The sequence below is a fragment of the Lycorma delicatula genome, chromosome 1 (genome assembly GCF_047948215.1).
Source record: "Lycorma delicatula isolate Av1 chromosome 1, ASM4794821v1, whole genome shotgun sequence".
NCBI lineage: Eukaryota > Metazoa > Arthropoda > Insecta > Hemiptera > Fulgoridae > Lycorma > Lycorma delicatula.
In genome coordinates this window covers 102,118,569-102,138,042 of record NC_134455.1, presented here as the reverse complement: position 1 = coordinate 102,138,042, position 19,474 = coordinate 102,118,569, and the positions used below count along the sequence as shown (strand labels likewise).

The window sequence follows — 19,474 nt, the reverse complement described above, 5'->3', positions numbered from 1 at the left end:
TCAACTAGACCAAAAATGCCCAAACTCCCAAAAATTTGGATTTTGGACTCGTTCTTAACTGCAGTAATTAGCCCTCATTGAGAGCTTTTTAACAGTACATCATACATAAGAGGTACTTAATTTCATTGATACCAAAGTTATAGCCAAATGAAATTTTAATAAATGAAATATTTGAATCTTACAAGGGGAAGACTCTTATACTTTTTAACTTTTTTTTTAATTTAAATATATTGATTTATTAATAATTATTAACCTTTGATTGTAAAAAAAAAAATTACTACAAATAATATTCAATAATAACAATAAAAAAATATGAAAAAAATCATAAATTATTAATGAAATAAAATTTTATGTACTTTTCATTTTAATTCAAAAATTTTTACATAGGTTAATCAATATAATGTAGGTAAACCAAAATATTTAAATTAAAAAAAAAAAAACTTAAAAAAAAATATATCTATATGAAGTCGGATTTGAACCAATGTGACCTTGGTTACGTATCTGACATGTTCTCACTTACACCATATAACTACTTGAGTGACGTGAGACAAAATTAATATATATATACTAATATAAAATGCTGATATGAACACCACAAAAGAATGTGATGTACTGTGGTGTTCACCACAATGTGTGTATGCAGAAAATGTGTATATGTAATTTAATAAGTGTACAAAGAAGTTATGTGGTGTCCACATAAGATTTTATATATTCATTCTACCAACTGAAAATATTTAATTATTTAACTCATAACAGATGGTGCCTCATATATGTGGAACATTACGAAAAGCAATTCAATAAATTTAGATGATTTTGGATAATCACATTCATCTCCTGCATTTTACCAAAACAGTTTTTAAAAATATGTGGTGTGTGTTAAAGATTTGATAAGAATGTGTGTAAATATTCAAATAATGGTTATTTTTAACCAATCAATCAAAATACTGGATTATTTATTGTTTTTCCTATATAACTTATAATGTAAACATTTTTCTGTGATTATTTATTTATTTACAGCTATAAAGAAAATATATCAAAGGAATAGTAGATTTTAAAATATGGAATTTTTATGAATTTTAGGAGAATTAAAAGACAGAATTCTATAAAAAATATGTTGTTGAAGTTTGCATAGACAGCTGTTTATCTTTATATCATACTGTAGTTGCTTTTGTTATTTTCAGAAGATAAAAATGAATTATATGTATATACATATAATTCATATATAGAAGAATTTAAACTAATTCTGTACTACTCATTATTAAATAGTTCTCAATATAAAGTCAAGTAAAAAAATTATTTCATTTTTATTTTATTTTCTTTGAGTTATTCATTTTAACTTCATGAAAAGAAATATTTAATAATTGTACATTCAGAGCTTTAAGATTGTTAAAAAAACACACTTTTAAATTCTTAAATAAATTCATTATATTAAAAATTTATTTATAGTTTGTGTAATTATATTTATTCTCCTCTCAAACACTGAAAAAATATCTGAATACCAAGATAACTAAAAGTCGAATGAAAATAAATTTTGTGCAATAAATTGTTGCTTATAGATCTTTTTTACTTGTAATAAATCCCAGAAATCTAGTACTTTCTGATTCTGTTAGTCATCTGTAATAATAATGTGTAAATTGGTCATCATATTTAAAAAAAAAAAAAAATTAATTTGTGGACAAAACAATTTTTAGTGAACACCACATGACTTCTTTGTACACCTATTAAATTACATATGCACATTTTTTTAAAAATGAAACGTACATAAAATTTTATTTCATTAATAACTTCTGATATTATTTCTTTATTATTATTATTATTATTATTATTATTATTGGATTATGATTTATTGTAAATTTTTGTTACAATCAGAGGTCAGTAATTATTTATGAATCAATATATTTACATTAAAAAAAAAAACAAGTTAAAAGAAGTATATGAGTCTTCCTCTTGTAAGATCCAAGTATTTCATTAATTAAAATTTCATTTGGCTATAACTCTGTACCAATGAAAATAAGTACTACTTATGATATATCACTGAAAAGCTCTCAATGAAGGTTTATTACTGCAGTTAATAAAAAGTCCAAAATCTAAAATAATTTGGATTTTGGACCTTTTTTCTTTTGGTCTTTTTTTGGCATCTTTAGTTCAGTTGATTGCAGTCAAAAGGGGAGGTGCACAACTAGATGTTACAACAATCCTAAATCCAAAATTTCAACATCCTGTGGCTAAGAGTTTTTGAATTATGCAAGATACATATGTACGTACAGATGTCATGCTGAAACTAGTCAAAATGGATTCAGGGATGGTCAAAATGAATATTTCTGTTGAAATCTGAAATTTTTTGCAATCATAATACCTCCTTTACTTTGTACAAGGAAGTAAAAAGCTGAAATCAAAGTTGTAAATCTTTCCTGCTTTTGGTTATTTATTCTTATGTAGTAGAAAAATAATGATACACGAAAAAGTTACCTAAGACTGCTTTTTTTGGGGGTAGAGATGAAATTAAAATTTTTTAAATTCCACTAAAAAATGTATTATCAATAAAAAGTTACACCTAAGATTTCTTTTTTGGAAGTAGAGGGTGAATTATGTTGGTGGTGGAGGGTGGAGGGTATATTATTATAATATTATTATTAAAGGTTTATTAAACTTTTAATAAATTAAAAGTTAAGTTTTAAAAGTTTTTAAAAACCAATGCTTTTAAACTTTATAGTTTCCCTTATCCCTAATATTAAGCCCAAAAGTATTTTTTTGGGTCACTTGCACATCTAGAAATACATAAAAATTTTGGTTAAAAAAAATGCAATAAATAAAAAGATAGCTTTTTTTATTTTTTGAGAAAGGGGCATTTGGGGCAAAATTTTTGTTTAAATGCTAAGGTAGCCACCATGCATGCATGTATTGAGCTTAATATAAAGTGGGGTTGTTTGCAAAATTTTGAGAAAATTTACCTCAAAAAACTATCTACCCAACCCCTTGGAAATATTAAACCAAAATTTTTACCAACAGATTGCCCATATACATTTAGTCTTTGTGCCAAATTTCATCAAAATTTATTTATCTAGTCAAAAATTATTAAGCTTCAAACAGGCCAACACATGTACATTTGTATATATGTACAAATATTACCCTCATTTTTTTTTAGAGTCTTTAGAGGTCATGAGATGTTGAGAAATGCAAAAAACTCATTACCTGTTTTTGACTGATTATCATATTTTCCTTTTTGCAGCTTAGCTCTTGAGCTATCAGGAAAGTAAAAGAAACTATGACTAATGTCATTTTTATCCCATGATACATTATGTGTCATTCTCATGAGAAAGATCAGGATAAATAATCCAAAGTAACACATTAATATACCTTTTTCTGTAGGAAACAATTCTACATAATGAATTGTTTAATTAATAAGTCTTCACTTAATAAGGAAAGAAGTTATTAAAACAGTAACTTAGGGTTAGAATATGGCACCAAAATGTTTAAACTTACTTCGATGTTGAGCTCCTAAAGACATTAGGACTAATTATAATATACCTATATATAATGAAATACCATTATATAATTATAAATTATAACCTAGTACACACAAATGGAAATAACAGCACAAAATAAAAACAAAAAAGATTAAATCACATTATCATATATAAACAAGACAGCTTCAAAATTTTAAAAATCAGGACTCCATGGCTTTCAGAACTTTAAATAAATCAATATACAAAATAAAATAAATCAGTGCATACAAAACACAATTAACAAACGCACTGCCTTTGAAATATGTAAATTGAACTATTCATACTAAATAAGGAATTCTAGATTCCCAGTTTTGGAATATTTTCTGCCAATTAAATCATATCCACTTAAGAGCATATTCTAGAATTTCTGTTTATTTTTTAAATTTTAAATTAATTGATTTGAATATTTTTGATAAATCAATGCAAATAAGAGAAGAATCTATTCTCAACATTGTATTGTATTGTATTGTATTTTCAAAAACAGTATTTGCATAATTTGAAATTTAATATTTATGTAATAGAATTTTGTGTGGACTAAGAATCCAGCAAAAATTGACATCTTTTTTTAAAATATATTTCTTGTAGAGAAATTGATTTGATTCTTATTTAATAGTATTTTACTAATATTAATGAACATTATCAATAATCAATAAAAACAATGATAAACAGTATTTCTCATTCAGCAATAACAGCATGACTTTTACTGGAGTCTATCATTATTAGTAGGCAGTTTGTTTGTTGTGTAAGTTACAAACTAAAAAAATGTATTTGTTTAACAGTAAATGAATATGTCTGTGTTCCTTTACATACTAATTTCTACAGTAAATAAAGAGAAACATGTTAAAACTAATTTTTTTTTATCATACTCTAAATGCATGCTTTCTTTATTTAACTGTTAACAGTAAGATTGTTTGATGCTCTGGTGAAAAACAATATTCTAAATACAACTTTAAAGTCACTGAAGATACCAGAGTGACTGAAAGAGTTGTTTTTTTTTTTTTGTCTTCAGTTATTTGACTGGTTTGATGCAGCTCTCCAAGATTCCCTATCTAGTGCTAGTCGTTTCATTTCGGTATACCCCCTACATCCTACATCCTACATCCCTAACAATTTGTTTTACATTTTCCAAACGTGGCCTGCCTACACAATTTTTTCCATCTACTTGTCACTCTAATATTAAAGCGACTATTCCAGGATGCCTTAGTAAGTGGCCTATAAGTCCGTCTCTTCTTTTAACTATATTTTTCCAAATGCTTCTTTCTTCATCTATTTACCACAATATCTCTTCATTTGTCACTTTATCCACATCTGATTTTTAACATTCTCCTATAGCACCACATTTCAAAAGCTTCTAATCTTTTCTTCTCAGTACTCCGATTGTCCAAGTTTCACTTCCATATAAAGCGACACTCCAAACATACACTTTCAAAAATCTTTTCCTGACATTTAAATTAATTTTTGATGTAAACAAATTATATTTCTTACTGAAGGCTCGTTTAGCTTGTGCTATTCGGCATTTTATATTGCTTCTGCTTCGTCCATCTTTAGTAATTTTACTTCCCAAATAACAAAATTCTTCTACCTCCATAATCTTTTCTCCTCCTATTTTCACATTCAGTGGTCCATCTTTGTTATTTCTACTACATTTCATTACTTTTGTTTTGTTCTTGTTTATTTTCATGCGATAGTTCTTGCGTAGGACTTCATCTATGCCGTTCATTGTTTCTTCTAAATCCTTTTTACTCTCGGCTAGAATTACTATATCATCAGCAAATCGTAGCATCTTTATCTTTTCACCTTGTACTGTTACTCCGAATCTAAATTGTTCTTTAACATCATTAACTGCTAGTTCCATGTAAAGATTAAAAAGTAGCGGTGATAGGGAACATCCTTGTCGGACTCCCTTTCTTATTAGGGCTTCTTTCTTATGTTCTTCAATTGTTATTGTTGCTGTTTGGTTCCTGTACATGTTAGCAATTGTTCTTCTATCTCTGTATTTGAACCCTAATTTTTTTAAAATGCTGAACATTTTATTCCAATCTACGTTATCGAAAGCCTTTTCTAGGTCTATAAACGCCAAGTATGTTGGTTTGTTTTTCTTTTATCTTCCTTCTACTATTAATCTGAGGCCTAAAATTGCTTCCCTTGTCCCTATACTTTTCCTGAAACCAAATTGGTCTTCTCCTAACACTTCTTCCACTCTCCTCTCAATTCTTCTGTATAGAATTCTAGTTAAGGTTTTTTATGCATGACTAGTTAAACTAATTGTTCTGTATTCTTCACATTTATCTGCCCCTGCTTTCTTTGGTATCATGACTATAACACTTTTTTTGAAGTCTGACGGAAATTCCCCTTTTTCATAAATATTACACACCAGTTTGTATAATCTATCAATCACTTCCTCACCTGCACTGCGCAGTAATTCTATAGGTATTCCATCTATTCCAGGAGCCTTTCTGCCATTTAAATCTTTTAATGCTCTCTTAAATTCAGATCTCAGTATTTTTTCTCCCATTTCATCCTCTTCAACTTCCTCTTCTTCCTCTATAACACAATTTTCTAATTCATTTCCTCTGTATAACTCTTCAATATATTCCACCCACCTATCGACTTTACCTTTCGTTTTATAAATCGGTGTACCATCTTTGTTTAACACATTATTAGATTTTAATTTATGTACCCCAAAATTTTCTTTAACTTTCCTGTTTGCTCCGTCTATTTTACCAATGTTCATTTCTCTTTTCCACTTCTGAACACTTTTCTTTAATCCACTCTTCTTTCGCTAGTTTGCACTTCCTGTTTATAGTATTTCTTAATTGTCGATAGTTCCTTTTACTTTCTTCATCACTAGCATTCTTATATTTTCTACGTTCATCCATCAGATGCAATATATCGTCTGAAACCCAAGGTTTTCTACAAGTTCTTTTGTTTCACCTAAGTTCGTGTCTGCTGATTTAAGAATTTCCTTTTTAACATTCTCCCATTCTTCTTCTGCATTTTCTACCTTATATTTTTACTCAGACCTCTTGCGATGTCCTCCTCAAAAATCTTCTTTATCTCCTCTTCTTCAAGCTTTTCTAAATTCCACCGATTCACCTTTTCTTCAGGTTTTTACACCACAATCTACATTTCATTATCAACAAATTATGGTTGCTATCAATGTCTGCTCCAGGGTAAGTTTTGCACTCAACGAGTTGATTTCTAAATCTTTGCTTAACCATGATATAATATCTGATACCTTGCAATATCGCCTGGCTTTTTCCAAGTGTATATTCTTCTATTATGATTTTTAAATTGGGTGTTGGCAATTACTAAATTATACTTCATGCAAAACTCTATAAGTCTGTCCCCTCTTACATTCCTATTGCCCAGCCCGTATTCACCCACTATATTTCCTTCCTTGCCTTTTCCAATGCTTGCATTCCAATCTCCAACAATTATTAAATTTTCATCTCCTTTTACGTGTTTAATTGCTTCATCAATCTCTTCGTATACACACTCTACCTCATCATCATCATGGGCACTTGTAGGCATATAGACGTTAACAATCGTTGTCAGTTTAGGTTTTGATTTTATCCTTATTACAATGATTATATCGCTATGCGTTTTGAATTACTCTACTCTCTTCCCTATCTTCTTGTTCATTATGAAACCTACTCCTGCCTGCCCATTATTTGAAGCTGAGTTAATTATTCTAAAATCACCTGACCAAAAGTCGCCTTCCTCTTCCCACCAAACCTCACTAATTCCTACTACATCAACATTTATCCTATCCATTTCCCTTTTTAATTTTTCTAGTCTACCAACCTTTTTTAAACTTCTAACATTCCACGCTCCGACTCGTAGAATGTTATTTTTTAATTTTCTGGTGACCCCTTCCTTAGTAGTCCCCACCCGGAGATCCGAACGGGGGACTAGTTTACCTCCGGAATATTTTACCAAGGAAGGCACCTCCATCATTGCTATATGAAAATGCGGAGAGCTACATTTTCTTGGAAAAAAAGCAGCTGTAGTTTTCGTTTGCTTTCAGCTGCGCAGTACTCAGAGGACTGAGTGATGTTGATATGGCCGTTTAAGTCGTCCTGACTCACGCCCCTAACTACTGAAAGAGTTGCTGCCCTCTTTCAGGAATCATTCCTTAGTCTGGCTCTCAACAGATACCTCTCCGATATGGTTGCACCTTCGGTCCAGCTACTCTGTATCATTGAGCACTCAAGCCCCCTCACCAACGGCAAGGTCTCATGATTCATAGAGGTGGGAAAGAGTTGTAATAATTGTATAATCATTTAAAATAAACTTGTCATTAAAATTTAATATTTTTTTTTAATAGTTTCTCTGAATTCTTATGTTATCCATTTCAATTTCTGTTTCAATTGTATTTTAGCTTCAATATTTTTGCAGTATCTATACAGTGTTAACTATTGCAACAGTTCTGTATGTATTTCTCTGGGTTTCTTTCATGAAACAGCAAATCACAATTAAAATGTTTCATTCTTGAAATGATTATGCATACAAAATAAGACTAAATGCTAATCTGTTACTCTGAATTCACAGCAGTGTAACACAGATTTTGTGTTGAATTGCAAAAAATCAGTGTTTCCACCTCCCTGAATTCAGTGAGAGAAAACTACATAAATTCATCTTTTGACTTATGTTATAAATTTGACTAATTTAAATATGTGTTTTTTAAAAGTAAATTGAAGACTACTTTTTCACTTTTCAGGATTATTTTTTTTTTGGCAGTAGCTTTGACTTCAGGAGCAATGTTGATTGAAAGAAATGAAGGGATGCTTGAACGAGGTTTAGTTTCAGGTAATATTAACATGTATTTAACTGAAGAAATAATTCATTATTACTTGCTCACTACATTTTTTTTTTAAATTATTCAACATTTGAATAGTAAAAAATTAGTTTTTTCTCTGTTACTCAAGTTAAAAAATTGTTTCAGACAAAATTATTAGTCAGTAGTTTGAATTAAAGTAAAAAACAAATTTATTATTTGATCAAAAAACTTTATTGTAATAGTAAATCAGAGAATATAATATAAACACAAATAATATGTATAATTTAGCAAGTAAACGTATAATAATCCAAATATAACTTTTTAAAATTTAACTGTATAATTCATTTTAAAATTATAACAATATGAACATGTAAAAGACTCTAATTGTTAACGAGTAATATTAAGTGAAAAATCATTATAATGATCCACTAGTAATTCTTAATAATTATAAGATTATTGTAGTAATTTTTTATATACTTGTAGAAAGTTTCTAAAGTATGATATATAACTTATATTAATACTACATAGGTAATTTATTAATACAGCTTACCAAACCAAATTATGTTCAGAGATAGTTTACATAATAAGGAAAAAATAGATGGATTAATTTTACAAGGATAAGATAATAATAAAAAAGCGTAATAAAAATGTAATATATAAAAATATAAAACTGCTACAAAGGCAGCTAGCTACATTTAACAATTTATTAACATGTAAAATGGCTTCTCTAACAAAAATGAAGTACAGTTTTTTTTAATTGGTGAATAGGCAAAATTTTTGTGAAAAAACTAACTTGATTTGTTTGGCAGGTGATTAAACATTTCTATGATATTTTCATAGTTTTGTTACATTGGAACATAAATTCTTCGCTATGGAATATATACAATCATTTTCATTTTTTTATAAGAATAGATTCAGTAGATGTAGTTGGATGAGAAGCTAGCCAAAGCTAGAATTCTCATTTCTATAGAGAGTCTTGTTTGATATTCTAATCATAATGTATTATCCTTAATCAAAAATACTGCTTTTTATAAAAGGTGTGGTTAGATGTGTAAAAATGTTTATATTTATATTTTTTTTTACAAGGAATTTACTATTTCATTTGTAGGTTATATTAATACATTCATCACATCTCAGTTATCACAAGTTATTTTATTATTATTATTTTTATTATCTTTTATCACCACATAGGATCAGTTTAGTCACTCCATTATCCAAGTCTCTTTAATGGGACTGTTTGGGCCTTGCGATCCTACCAGTACTTTTTCATATGTTCCGATCTTTCTGCCCTTTCTAGTGTTGAAAATGTTTGTGTTATGAGTTTTTTCTTGTGAGTGTGAAGTGAGTATTTTTGTTCTTGATTTTCTTGTTTAATTTTATCATATCTGTGGTGTCTTTTGGTGTAAGGCCAATTTCCTTCTGATCCTCTCTTATTTCTGTGATCCATCTGCATCCTAGCTTAGTGTTTTTTGTGTCAAGATTGTACTGTACTAGCTGTGTCAGAAGTCTTGAATCTTGCATCCTCATGATATGTCCAAAGAATCCTAGTTTCCTCTTACACATGGTATCAGTGATAGGTTCTAATTGTTTGTACACGATTTTGTTGGATACAATTCACCACTGCCTGTCCTTTCTGGTACTTTTTACTGATGCAGGTTTTTCCAGTTCTTTTGATTTTCTAGAGTCTGTCTGTCCTTGATTTTTCATTCAGGTGGAAGTGTTTCTGCTGTATTAGTGGCTTCCGATTTTATAACTGTGTTGTAGTGTCTTATTTTTGCTTTTATTGATGGCATTTTTTATTTTAAGTATACCAGGTTAATTTTACAGATTTGGTTAATTTGTTTCTTCTTATTTGGATTGAGGTGTTTTCATTTAGGTTGTTTGTTATTATTTCTCCAAGGTATTTGGGTTCTATTTTGATTATATTACCATTTATGTTTACTTCTTTTAATCATGTTGGTTTTTGGGGTGTAATTTCTGTCTTTTCGAAAGATTTTTTTGAGACCTATTTTATTTGCAATGTTTTGAAGTTCTAATATCTGTGATTTAGTTTCATTGATATCATTTGCTAGCAGTGCCAAATCTTCGGCGAAACCAAAACAGTTTATTATGATTTTTCAGCCTATTATTACTTTTGGATACATTTTTTGAGCATTTCTAGAGTGCAGTTGAATAATAGTGGTGAGAGTCCATGACCTTGGCGTAGTCCTATTTTGATCTCAAATGGTTCAGAGAGCTTGCCTCGGAATTTTACCTTTGATTAGTGTTTTTGAGGGTCAGTTTTATCATGTTTATTAATTTGGTATGTAGTCTGAGGTGTCATAGAATTTTTATAGAGATTCTCTGTAGATGCAGTCATAAGCTTTCTTGAAATCTACAAATGTTATCACCATCTATCTGTTTCTTTTCCTCTTGTAATCCATTATTAGCTTAAGACTCATGATCTGGTCTGGACAGCTCCTCCAGGGTCTGAAACCTCCCTGGTATTCTCCTAATTCTTTCTTGAGTTGTGAAATGATCCTGTTGAGGATGATTCTTGAAAGAATTTTATATGTTGTGTCTAGAAGTGAGATTCCCCTGTAATTGTTAGGGTCTCTTTGTCCCCTTTTTGCGTAGCAGATGGATGTTCAGTGTTCTGGTAGTTTTTCTTTGATCCAGATGCTGTTGATGAAGGGCAATCTTTGCTGATTTTCCTGGATGTTTCCAGATCTCTACAAAATTCTGATCTTCTACTGCTGCTTTATAATTCTTCATCTCACCCAGTGCTTGGCAAACATCTTTTATTGTGGGAATGTTGATGTTTTCTGTTGGTATTGTTATTGAGGTGTTGGTGTTGATGTTTAGGAGTTCTGTCGGTTCTTCACAATTTAGGAGTTTGTTGAAGCTAGGATTTCCATGCTGTCCTTATTGTTATGGGACAGTTTACTGTTTTCATTCTTTATTAATAGAGTTGGGGTTTGTATTTTTGGAGCTAATTTTTGAAGGTTTTGTATGAGTCTCTTAACTGTGTTTTATTGAATTCTTCTTTTATTGACTTCAGTATGTCTTTTTATTCTCTTTAGGGTTCAGGTGGTTTCTTTTGTTTGTTTTACTAGATTTTGGAAGGATGTTTCTGATGTTTGGAATTTGTGAAATAGCCATGCCTGATATCTTTTCTCCAATGTTTTGTCACATTTGCTGTACCACTGTTGATCTTTTTATGGTATTTTATTGGGGCTAATTCTTCTGCAATTTGTTTAAGGCTGTTGACTAGATCTTCAATTTTATCCATGATTGTTATTTTTTTGGTAATTTTCATTTTTGATTAGTTGAGTAGGGTCCATTTTCTTTTGATTTTAGGGGGTTGGTTTTGTTCCTTTCTTTGGGGAGTAAATTTAATTTTAATTTTGACTACATAGTGATCTGAGCCGTTTCTATTCCTTGGAATAATTTTGCATTTTAGATTTCCTTGTGGTGGTATTTGTCCATGAAGACATGGTCTAGTTGCCATTCTCCTTTAGTCGGGGTGTTTCCAGGTTTTGAGATTCCTCTTGAAATATGTGGATTTTGAGATTTGGTTGTGGTTTCTGCAGAGATTGATGAGTATCTGTCCATTTTTGTTTGTTTTCATTTGGGCAGGCCATTTTCTAATGATGTTTTGATATCTTCTTTCTGTGCCTAGTTGGGCATTGAATTCTCCAAGCATTGAACCACCAATTTCTCCTATTTGTTCTGGATATATCCTGGTGCACCATATGGAGGCTCAATCCAACTTTTATTAAAGTTGTTATTTTGGAGAAAAATTACAAAGTCTGATCCTAAACATTATGTCTGCAAGTTATTTTATGTATGTAAATAAATTAATATTATAGATTTGATTATTTCGGATAAGCTGTGTTTAAATAAAGACATTTGTGTATTTCTGTATTATAGTCTACTAATTAACAGTGAATTTTGTAAATTTATAACTTTTGTATTTATTTTAATTTCTTATTCCAATTAACTAAATTATTTACAAAATTAATTTTCTCTACTTAAAAATAAAAACAAAATTTTTTAATTCTGCACAAAACATAAAACCTTAAAAGTGGGTTTTGATGTTCAGATAAAATTAATTTGATTCATTAACTCTTTCAATATTTAAGAAATTTAAACATTTTCTGGAGATGTTTTAAGAATTTTCTAGAAATGTTTTACAGCATGATTGCCGTTATTATTGAAACATTGTAATTGTGAATGACTGATTGTTGCAGGTATAACCGGTGTTGAAATACTTACTGCTCATGTTATCACTCAGTTTGTTGTTATGCTTGGACAGTCAGTAATGGTCATGACATTTGCAATATTTATATTTAAGATCACTAATAATGGTGAATTAATATGGATTTTGATTATGGTTGTTCTTGATGGTGTTTGTGGAATGACTTTTGGTAAGTTATCATCATTCTTGTAGATCATTATTTTGAAAGAATCACATTAATAATTTTTTCTTTTAGATTTAAATTTAATTGTATTCATAATTCAAATCTCTTACCCCATAAAAACCATGTTTTTTGTTCTTTTAAAACCAGAGTTAATTGTATTTTTCACATAAATTAAAATTTGTTGGATTTTCAAGAGAGGTTCTGAAATGGTAGATTACGTATATCAGTAAATACAACCAAATAAAAAAATGATCATTTTTATATATTTTATTGTTTTAATTTATTTATCTGCATAGATGTTTAAATCTTTTGGATTTACTAGCATTTCTTCTGCCACCATCCCATTTGGTTGCCCTAAACCATGAGATCAAATGTCCATGCTTTGAAGGACTATTGTACCTCGAAACAGTTTAAGCGACCTAGTTCCTAAAAGTTCTTAGAGCTAACCTAATTGCGTGAGATGTATAAGCAAGGTCTTTTACACCAGTTGCTTTTGTAATTGGCATACATAGCCGTTCACATGTCATATATTTTCTAAATGGGTAGGCGCACCCTGTCTTAAAATTAAATAAATGATCATCACAAAAATAAAAATTTATCTCGTCAATTTATAATTAGATAAGGAAAGCATTTCACTGCCATGCCTTGGTCGCTGTAGGCCAGCAAGTAGCTGTCCATTCTTTATAGCTGCTTGGAGCTATAGATCGATGGTTGATCACTACTCAAGGGTAGCTTCTTCCAGCAATGCAGTTAGAGTCCTCCCTTAAGCAAACTATTGATGCCTGTTGAACAATGCAACTGCATCAAGGAACTCCCACACAGTCCGACTATGTGGCTCATGCCACACTGACTCAATGGTTATGAGGAACCAATTTTCCCATTGGCCTCTAACTTCCAGGGCACAAGCTCTGCCCCCCCCCTCCCCTAAGAGTGGGGCAGTCGTACATCATATGTACATTTGACTAGATCTTCCTGCAGATACATAGCTCATCAGTTGCCAGGCAGAACCTGAACAGATATTGTTTCTAATTTACGTGGTTGGTGAGCACTTGGGTCCCCATTGCCCTTAAAAATGATCTTGAGGAGTAACATCCCCCACCAAGTCTTGCATAAAATTATACAAAGACCTTCCCTCAAGTGTGGCGTTTCATTCATACTTCCATGCTTCCATCATGAGGTTCTGAAGCCTCTTCCACCAGCGGGAGTTGGGTAGCTCTACGAAATTTAGATCTGGTACATTGTGATCACCGTTCTGCTCTGGTACACACTTGGCTTGAAACCAAAACCAAAACACGTCGGCCTCCCAACCTTTTCATAACTTCCACATGGCTGCCCAAACTTTCACCACTAAATTGATTGGGAGAGCCTTTCCCAATAAGGTAGTAGCCTCGTAGGAGGTTGTTTTAAAAACACCAGTGCATGCAATGAGAGTTCTGTGCTGGACATTCTTTAAATTTAAAATAAGTGCTTTATATCTTTCCAACCCATGTGCCTATATGGGTGCCACATAAGTAGTCATACTTTCAAAGACTCCTCAGTACACCATGTACAATTGGCGGTCTGACAGCCTGTAGTCATTCTGAGCAATTCTCCTAAGGTTAAATCATTTGTAAAAAGTACGTATAGTTTATAACCTTTTGAATAATTAACCTCTGGCTGGGCATTAGAAACAAACCAGTTTTCATAGCAATACAGCACATGTGAAGTATACATCAGCTAAGCTTAAATACTATCACATACAATCAATCACCATTTCATTCTGTTTTTGTTTTTTGCAAGCTGAAGGAACATTGCAGCCAAAATCTACTGTCTGCTGTGTGCAGTTTTTGGTAATAATGTAATAAGTAATGGTACTGTGAGAGAATGATGCAGGAAATTCAGAAAAGGGCAAACTGATGTGAACAATTAGGAAGGAAGAGGGTGACATTCTATTGTGATGAACTTGTTGAAAAAATTCAATATGCTATTCATGATAAATGTTGCTTCACAATAACTGAAGTTAGTGAAAATTTTCCTGAAATTTCAAGTTCCACCTGTTAGAGAATTGTTACACAAAGATTGGGTTTTTGTAAGTACTGTGAACAATGGGTAACAAAATAACTTACAGAAGCACTCAAAATGAAAAGAATGGTAGCAGTATTGACTTTTCTTCAGCAATACCAGAATACAGAAAGTGAATTTTTGACAGTAGCATTACTGGGGATGAAAGGTAGATTCGGCTCATTAATGTTTAGACAAAAGAATATTCAAAAAAAGGAGATTTATATACACGAGTTGAATAAGCACAAAACATCTCAGTAAAATAATTTGAACAGAAACGTGATGGTACTGAATTTTGGATCTGTAAGGAAATTTTTTGGCAGATTTATAAAACAGGTACAGTAATAATTACAGATGTTTATTGTGAAACAGTAACAAAGCTGCCAATAGCTGTATTGATACAGAATAAACAGCAAGGGATACTAACAAAGGTAATCATATTTCGCATACCAATGCAGTCTCATAACACTGCTGTCACTAAGAGACAAATGAAGTGATAGAGTTTTATCATCCCCTTTACAGCTCTGATTTGCATTGTCTAATTTTAATCTGTTCACAAAATTGAAGGATGGCTTGCCTACTCACCACTTCAAAATCAGTGATGAACTCATGAACAGAGTCAGTGAATAGACGGGTACTTTAGCAGTGCCGTTCTTTGAAGAGGAAATAGATAAGCTCATGTTATGATATGATAAGTGCCTGAATTTAGGCAGAGACTGCGTTGAGAAATAATATAAGTTTTTGTATGCAGTAAACGTTTTTCAATTTATTTTGTTTATTTTTATCACTTGACTGGAGGTTAATTTATAAATAGGCCTTGTAGTAGCCCAGAAATGATTAATACAAACCAAGCATGATTTTCAAAACTTGAGATGGAGTTCTGTTATTTTTACTCATTGTAATATATTTTCCAAATATGATCTAATGGATCTTGCTTAGTAATAACTTATAATAGAGTAATCTTACAATAAATGTTTTAAGATAAAATTAATGAAAAGCTCAAAACATCATCACTGGGTACTTCTGTTACGCCTGAAGCCAAATAGTGAATGAAGCATATCAACTTAATTTAAAATAATTTTTCATACATTCTTGATAAAAACTGGGAAAATAAAAATTAATCCGTATCTGGAAGAAATCACCTTATCTCACTTCTAATTTTATTTATTTTTTTTTACTGGGTTTTTAGTTCTCTACACAATTGGGTACTATCATCACACAATAATATATAACTAATGTAATACTTACTTAAAATATTTTAATAACTATAAATAATAACAGAATTGATTCATGAGTTTAATTGATGAGATTTTTCTGCAGTTCTTATAATACAGTATTACTAATTTTTTTTTAGTATATCAGAATAGTGGAGTTTTTTTAATGGATTTATTGACCAAAGACTTTAAAGGGCATACTTTACAGATTATGTACTACGTACAACAACAGTAATCAGACTGTTGTCTGATCTGATTATCAATAACATTATGAATCATGAACCTCTGCAGTATCAAATTAAGGGTTAGTAAGTTTTCGGTTGTTTGATTTTAATTGGGGCCAACTTCAGAAAGAAGAATTTAAAGAGTAAATGTATTATATTTTTGCAAAAAATGTATTACTTTTAGGTTTAAAATGTATTATTTTTGGTTTATCGTAAATTACTATTCTTATTTTTTACTTGGACTATAGTTACAGTATTTACTAATTTTTTTTAATGTATTTATTTTATTTTTTTCAATATGGAAAAATTTAGAACACCCCCTTTTTTGTTAAATAAATAATTTAAAGTATAACTAGTTACAAGAAATTTTAATTTGGTGGTTTGTGTAATAATATGCCTGAAATATGTACGTACTTATCTTTATTTCAATCTTTTGTATGTAAAGCGTAAGTTAGACAAGATGGTAAATCATTTGTAATCTTTTTATTACAGGTTTTGTTGTCTCATGTATTACTGATAGTGAAAGAAATGCTACATACCTTGCAATGGGCAGCTTTTTACCTTTTGTAATGCTCTGTGGTAAATATAAATTTTTCTTTAATATTATTATTTTTATATTATTATTAATGTAGTAATTTTGCATAACCAGATTAAACATAATACTACATTTAATATACCAATGATGATACACCAATGAATAAATCATCTATAATCTGAACATAAAAAAAATTAAAAATTAAATACTATTATTTCTCAGATATTAATAATGGTAAATTACTAGGTTACTGAAAAGCATCATTGTCTATAAGGTGATTTTTTTTATTTCTTTAGTGATATAAATATTCTGATCCATATTTTATAAAACATTCCTTATTGTTCTAAATGTAAAAGAGTGAGATTTTATATGGAAAAGAATCCTCATTAGTCATGAACTCATTACTGTGTAATCCCTAAACCATTATTGACTGTATTGTCTGGTTATATGTAAGTGCATTTATAAAGTAAATAAAACGTCATAATATTGCTGGATGGAAAATATACTGCATATTTCCATTACTGTTTTATGTGATTTATGGTGGAAAAAAAAGATGATTCAAGGTACAACATTACCTGCTCACTTCAAGCCATCAAGTATCATGTTCAATTGTGTATGCTTGTACTGTTTGCAATACCTGCAACAGTGTTCCACTTATAGAAGTGGTAGCCCTGTAAGGATCTAAAACTAACTAGACTTATAAAACCTGACAACTAACTGTAGATATCCTGACCTCCACAGGAGAAAACACCCGCTCTGTGACAATCCCAGTCACCACACCACCCCCACCATTCCTAGTCCTGATGGGCTTTACCAGCGGTCATCTTTTAGACCCTCTAAAGTTGGTAAAAAAATACAATCAGTTTGGCGTCTGTCAGGAAGCCACTAATGCAAATGCCTCGGCAGATGTTTCCATCAGTATATATACACAACTTGCTATCACCTTTGAGTGGCCTCTTCCATCCATGACCATCTACCATAACTTACAACCATCAACTATCAAATTAACTGATTCACAGAAGCACGATCCCCACACCTTCCTCTAACACTGAAGGTTTCACACAAAATCTCTTCCTATATCTAACTTCAATTAGACTATGCACCCAAATCATTACTTGATTGAGTCTTTAAACACCAAAAATACTATTCTCATACCAACAAAACAAGTGATGATCATTTCAACAATGACAGTTCTGTCTTACAATTCAATTTACTCCAATTCCTATTAATTTAATTAAAAATTAAGAAACAAATTCACAAATTTAATAAGCCTCTAATGAAAATATATCCTATCTCTCTCTACTCTGGTCTGCTTTTGGGAGCGAGGTCAATGCCTACACCCACCCACACGGCAGCTCCATCACAGAGTTCTCCATACATCCATCTCATCCTAACAGCAAATATCTAAGCTAACCAGGGCTTGATGCCAAATAATGTTAGATGAGGACAGAAATAAAGAATTTATTGTTATAAACGCAGATTTATCAAAATATGTGGTTAACACTGACTTTTTGAGTGTTCCTGTGCTTGGAATTCAAACACAAGGATCATACAGATTATCTATTTGCATATTGCTATCATGCATGTCAATGAGTCTGACCAATTTAAGGTCAGCACATTGCAGTAACTTGTTTGTCTGTCATACTCAATGTACTTCATCACTAGAGATTTAAAAAAAAAAAATCCTACAGGTTGTGAACAAAGATCTATTTGATTTTATAACACAAAAATATATATAATTATGTCAAATTTTTTAACCAAAATTAAGTACAGTGTAACCCCGCTATAACGCAATTATCAGGGGATGTACGTGACACCCGCGTTATAGGCTAACCGCGCCAAAGCAGCATAAGCCAATACAGTATAATGTGTACTTACATAGAAACCAGTTAGTTCTTCATCTCACTTTATTTTCTCAGATATTCAGATATTTTTTGGGGAATGTAATCCGCATTATATCTTTATCCACGGTATATTGAGCCGCATTATAGCGGGGCTGTACTGTACATAGATATGAATCAACAGCGAAATAATGGTGTAAAAAAATTTAACAGAGAATATCAATAATGATGAACAAATTATTTTGTCATTATGGATGACTATTACATTATGTTGAACAATCTTTCAAGCAGCATTGGTGCTGCTTGGATATGCAAAATGTTGTCTAATGTAGGTTTATCACATGCTTACCAATCTTCACAAATCAAAACCAAACCACACAAATCCTTTAATATTTCAAATGGGAAGGCTTTGTACTCTCACCTTATAGCCAGCTCAGAATTAATCACTAGCAATTTCCACTTTTTCATAAAACTGAAGAGTAATCAAGAAAGTTAATTTCATTTTTACATGAAAATTTATAACTGAAGGAGTAAACCTTCAGATCCTTCAGCTTTTAGTTGAAGACTATTGTTTCTTCATTTTCAAAACATTGTACTTATTGAACTTAACTTTTATTGCTAACTCTAAGAACTATTAGAATAAGAGCTATTGCTCTTATTGCTAACTTTAAGAACCTAAATGTTTGGAGTATGTTAAGTACAATATTTAAAGTTTATTTTCTTATTGTAAAATGGATATTCTGCTTTTCCATAATATCACCATGTAAAACAAAATTTTTGATAGTCTACTTCTCAGTTATTAGACAATTCTACTATTTCCTTCACTTTGTCCAAAGAAGATCCATATGCAGCAATTAATAATTAAGTAATTTTCAGTAAAATACTGAGTTTTATTAGCATCAGGAAATTTATGAAATAAGGTTATATT

At 30.7% G+C, this 19,474-nt stretch overlaps 1 protein-coding gene across 4 annotated transcripts in view; it reads left to right on the top strand.

Moving 5' to 3' along the window:
- Positions 1–19,474, top strand: part of osy (ABC transporter oskyddad) — a 283,517-nt gene that overhangs the window by 255,286 nt on the left and 8,757 nt on the right. For all 4 annotated transcript variants that reach the window (XM_075358389.1, XM_075358396.1, XM_075358404.1 and 1 more), the window contains 3 exons: positions 8,230–8,318; positions 12,522–12,698; positions 16,663–16,749. In XM_075358389.1, coding sequence (XP_075214504.1) covers positions 8,230–8,318; positions 12,522–12,698; positions 16,663–16,749 — 353 coding nt within the window. The remainder of the gene's footprint in view (positions 1–8,229; positions 8,319–12,521; positions 12,699–16,662; positions 16,750–19,474) is intronic.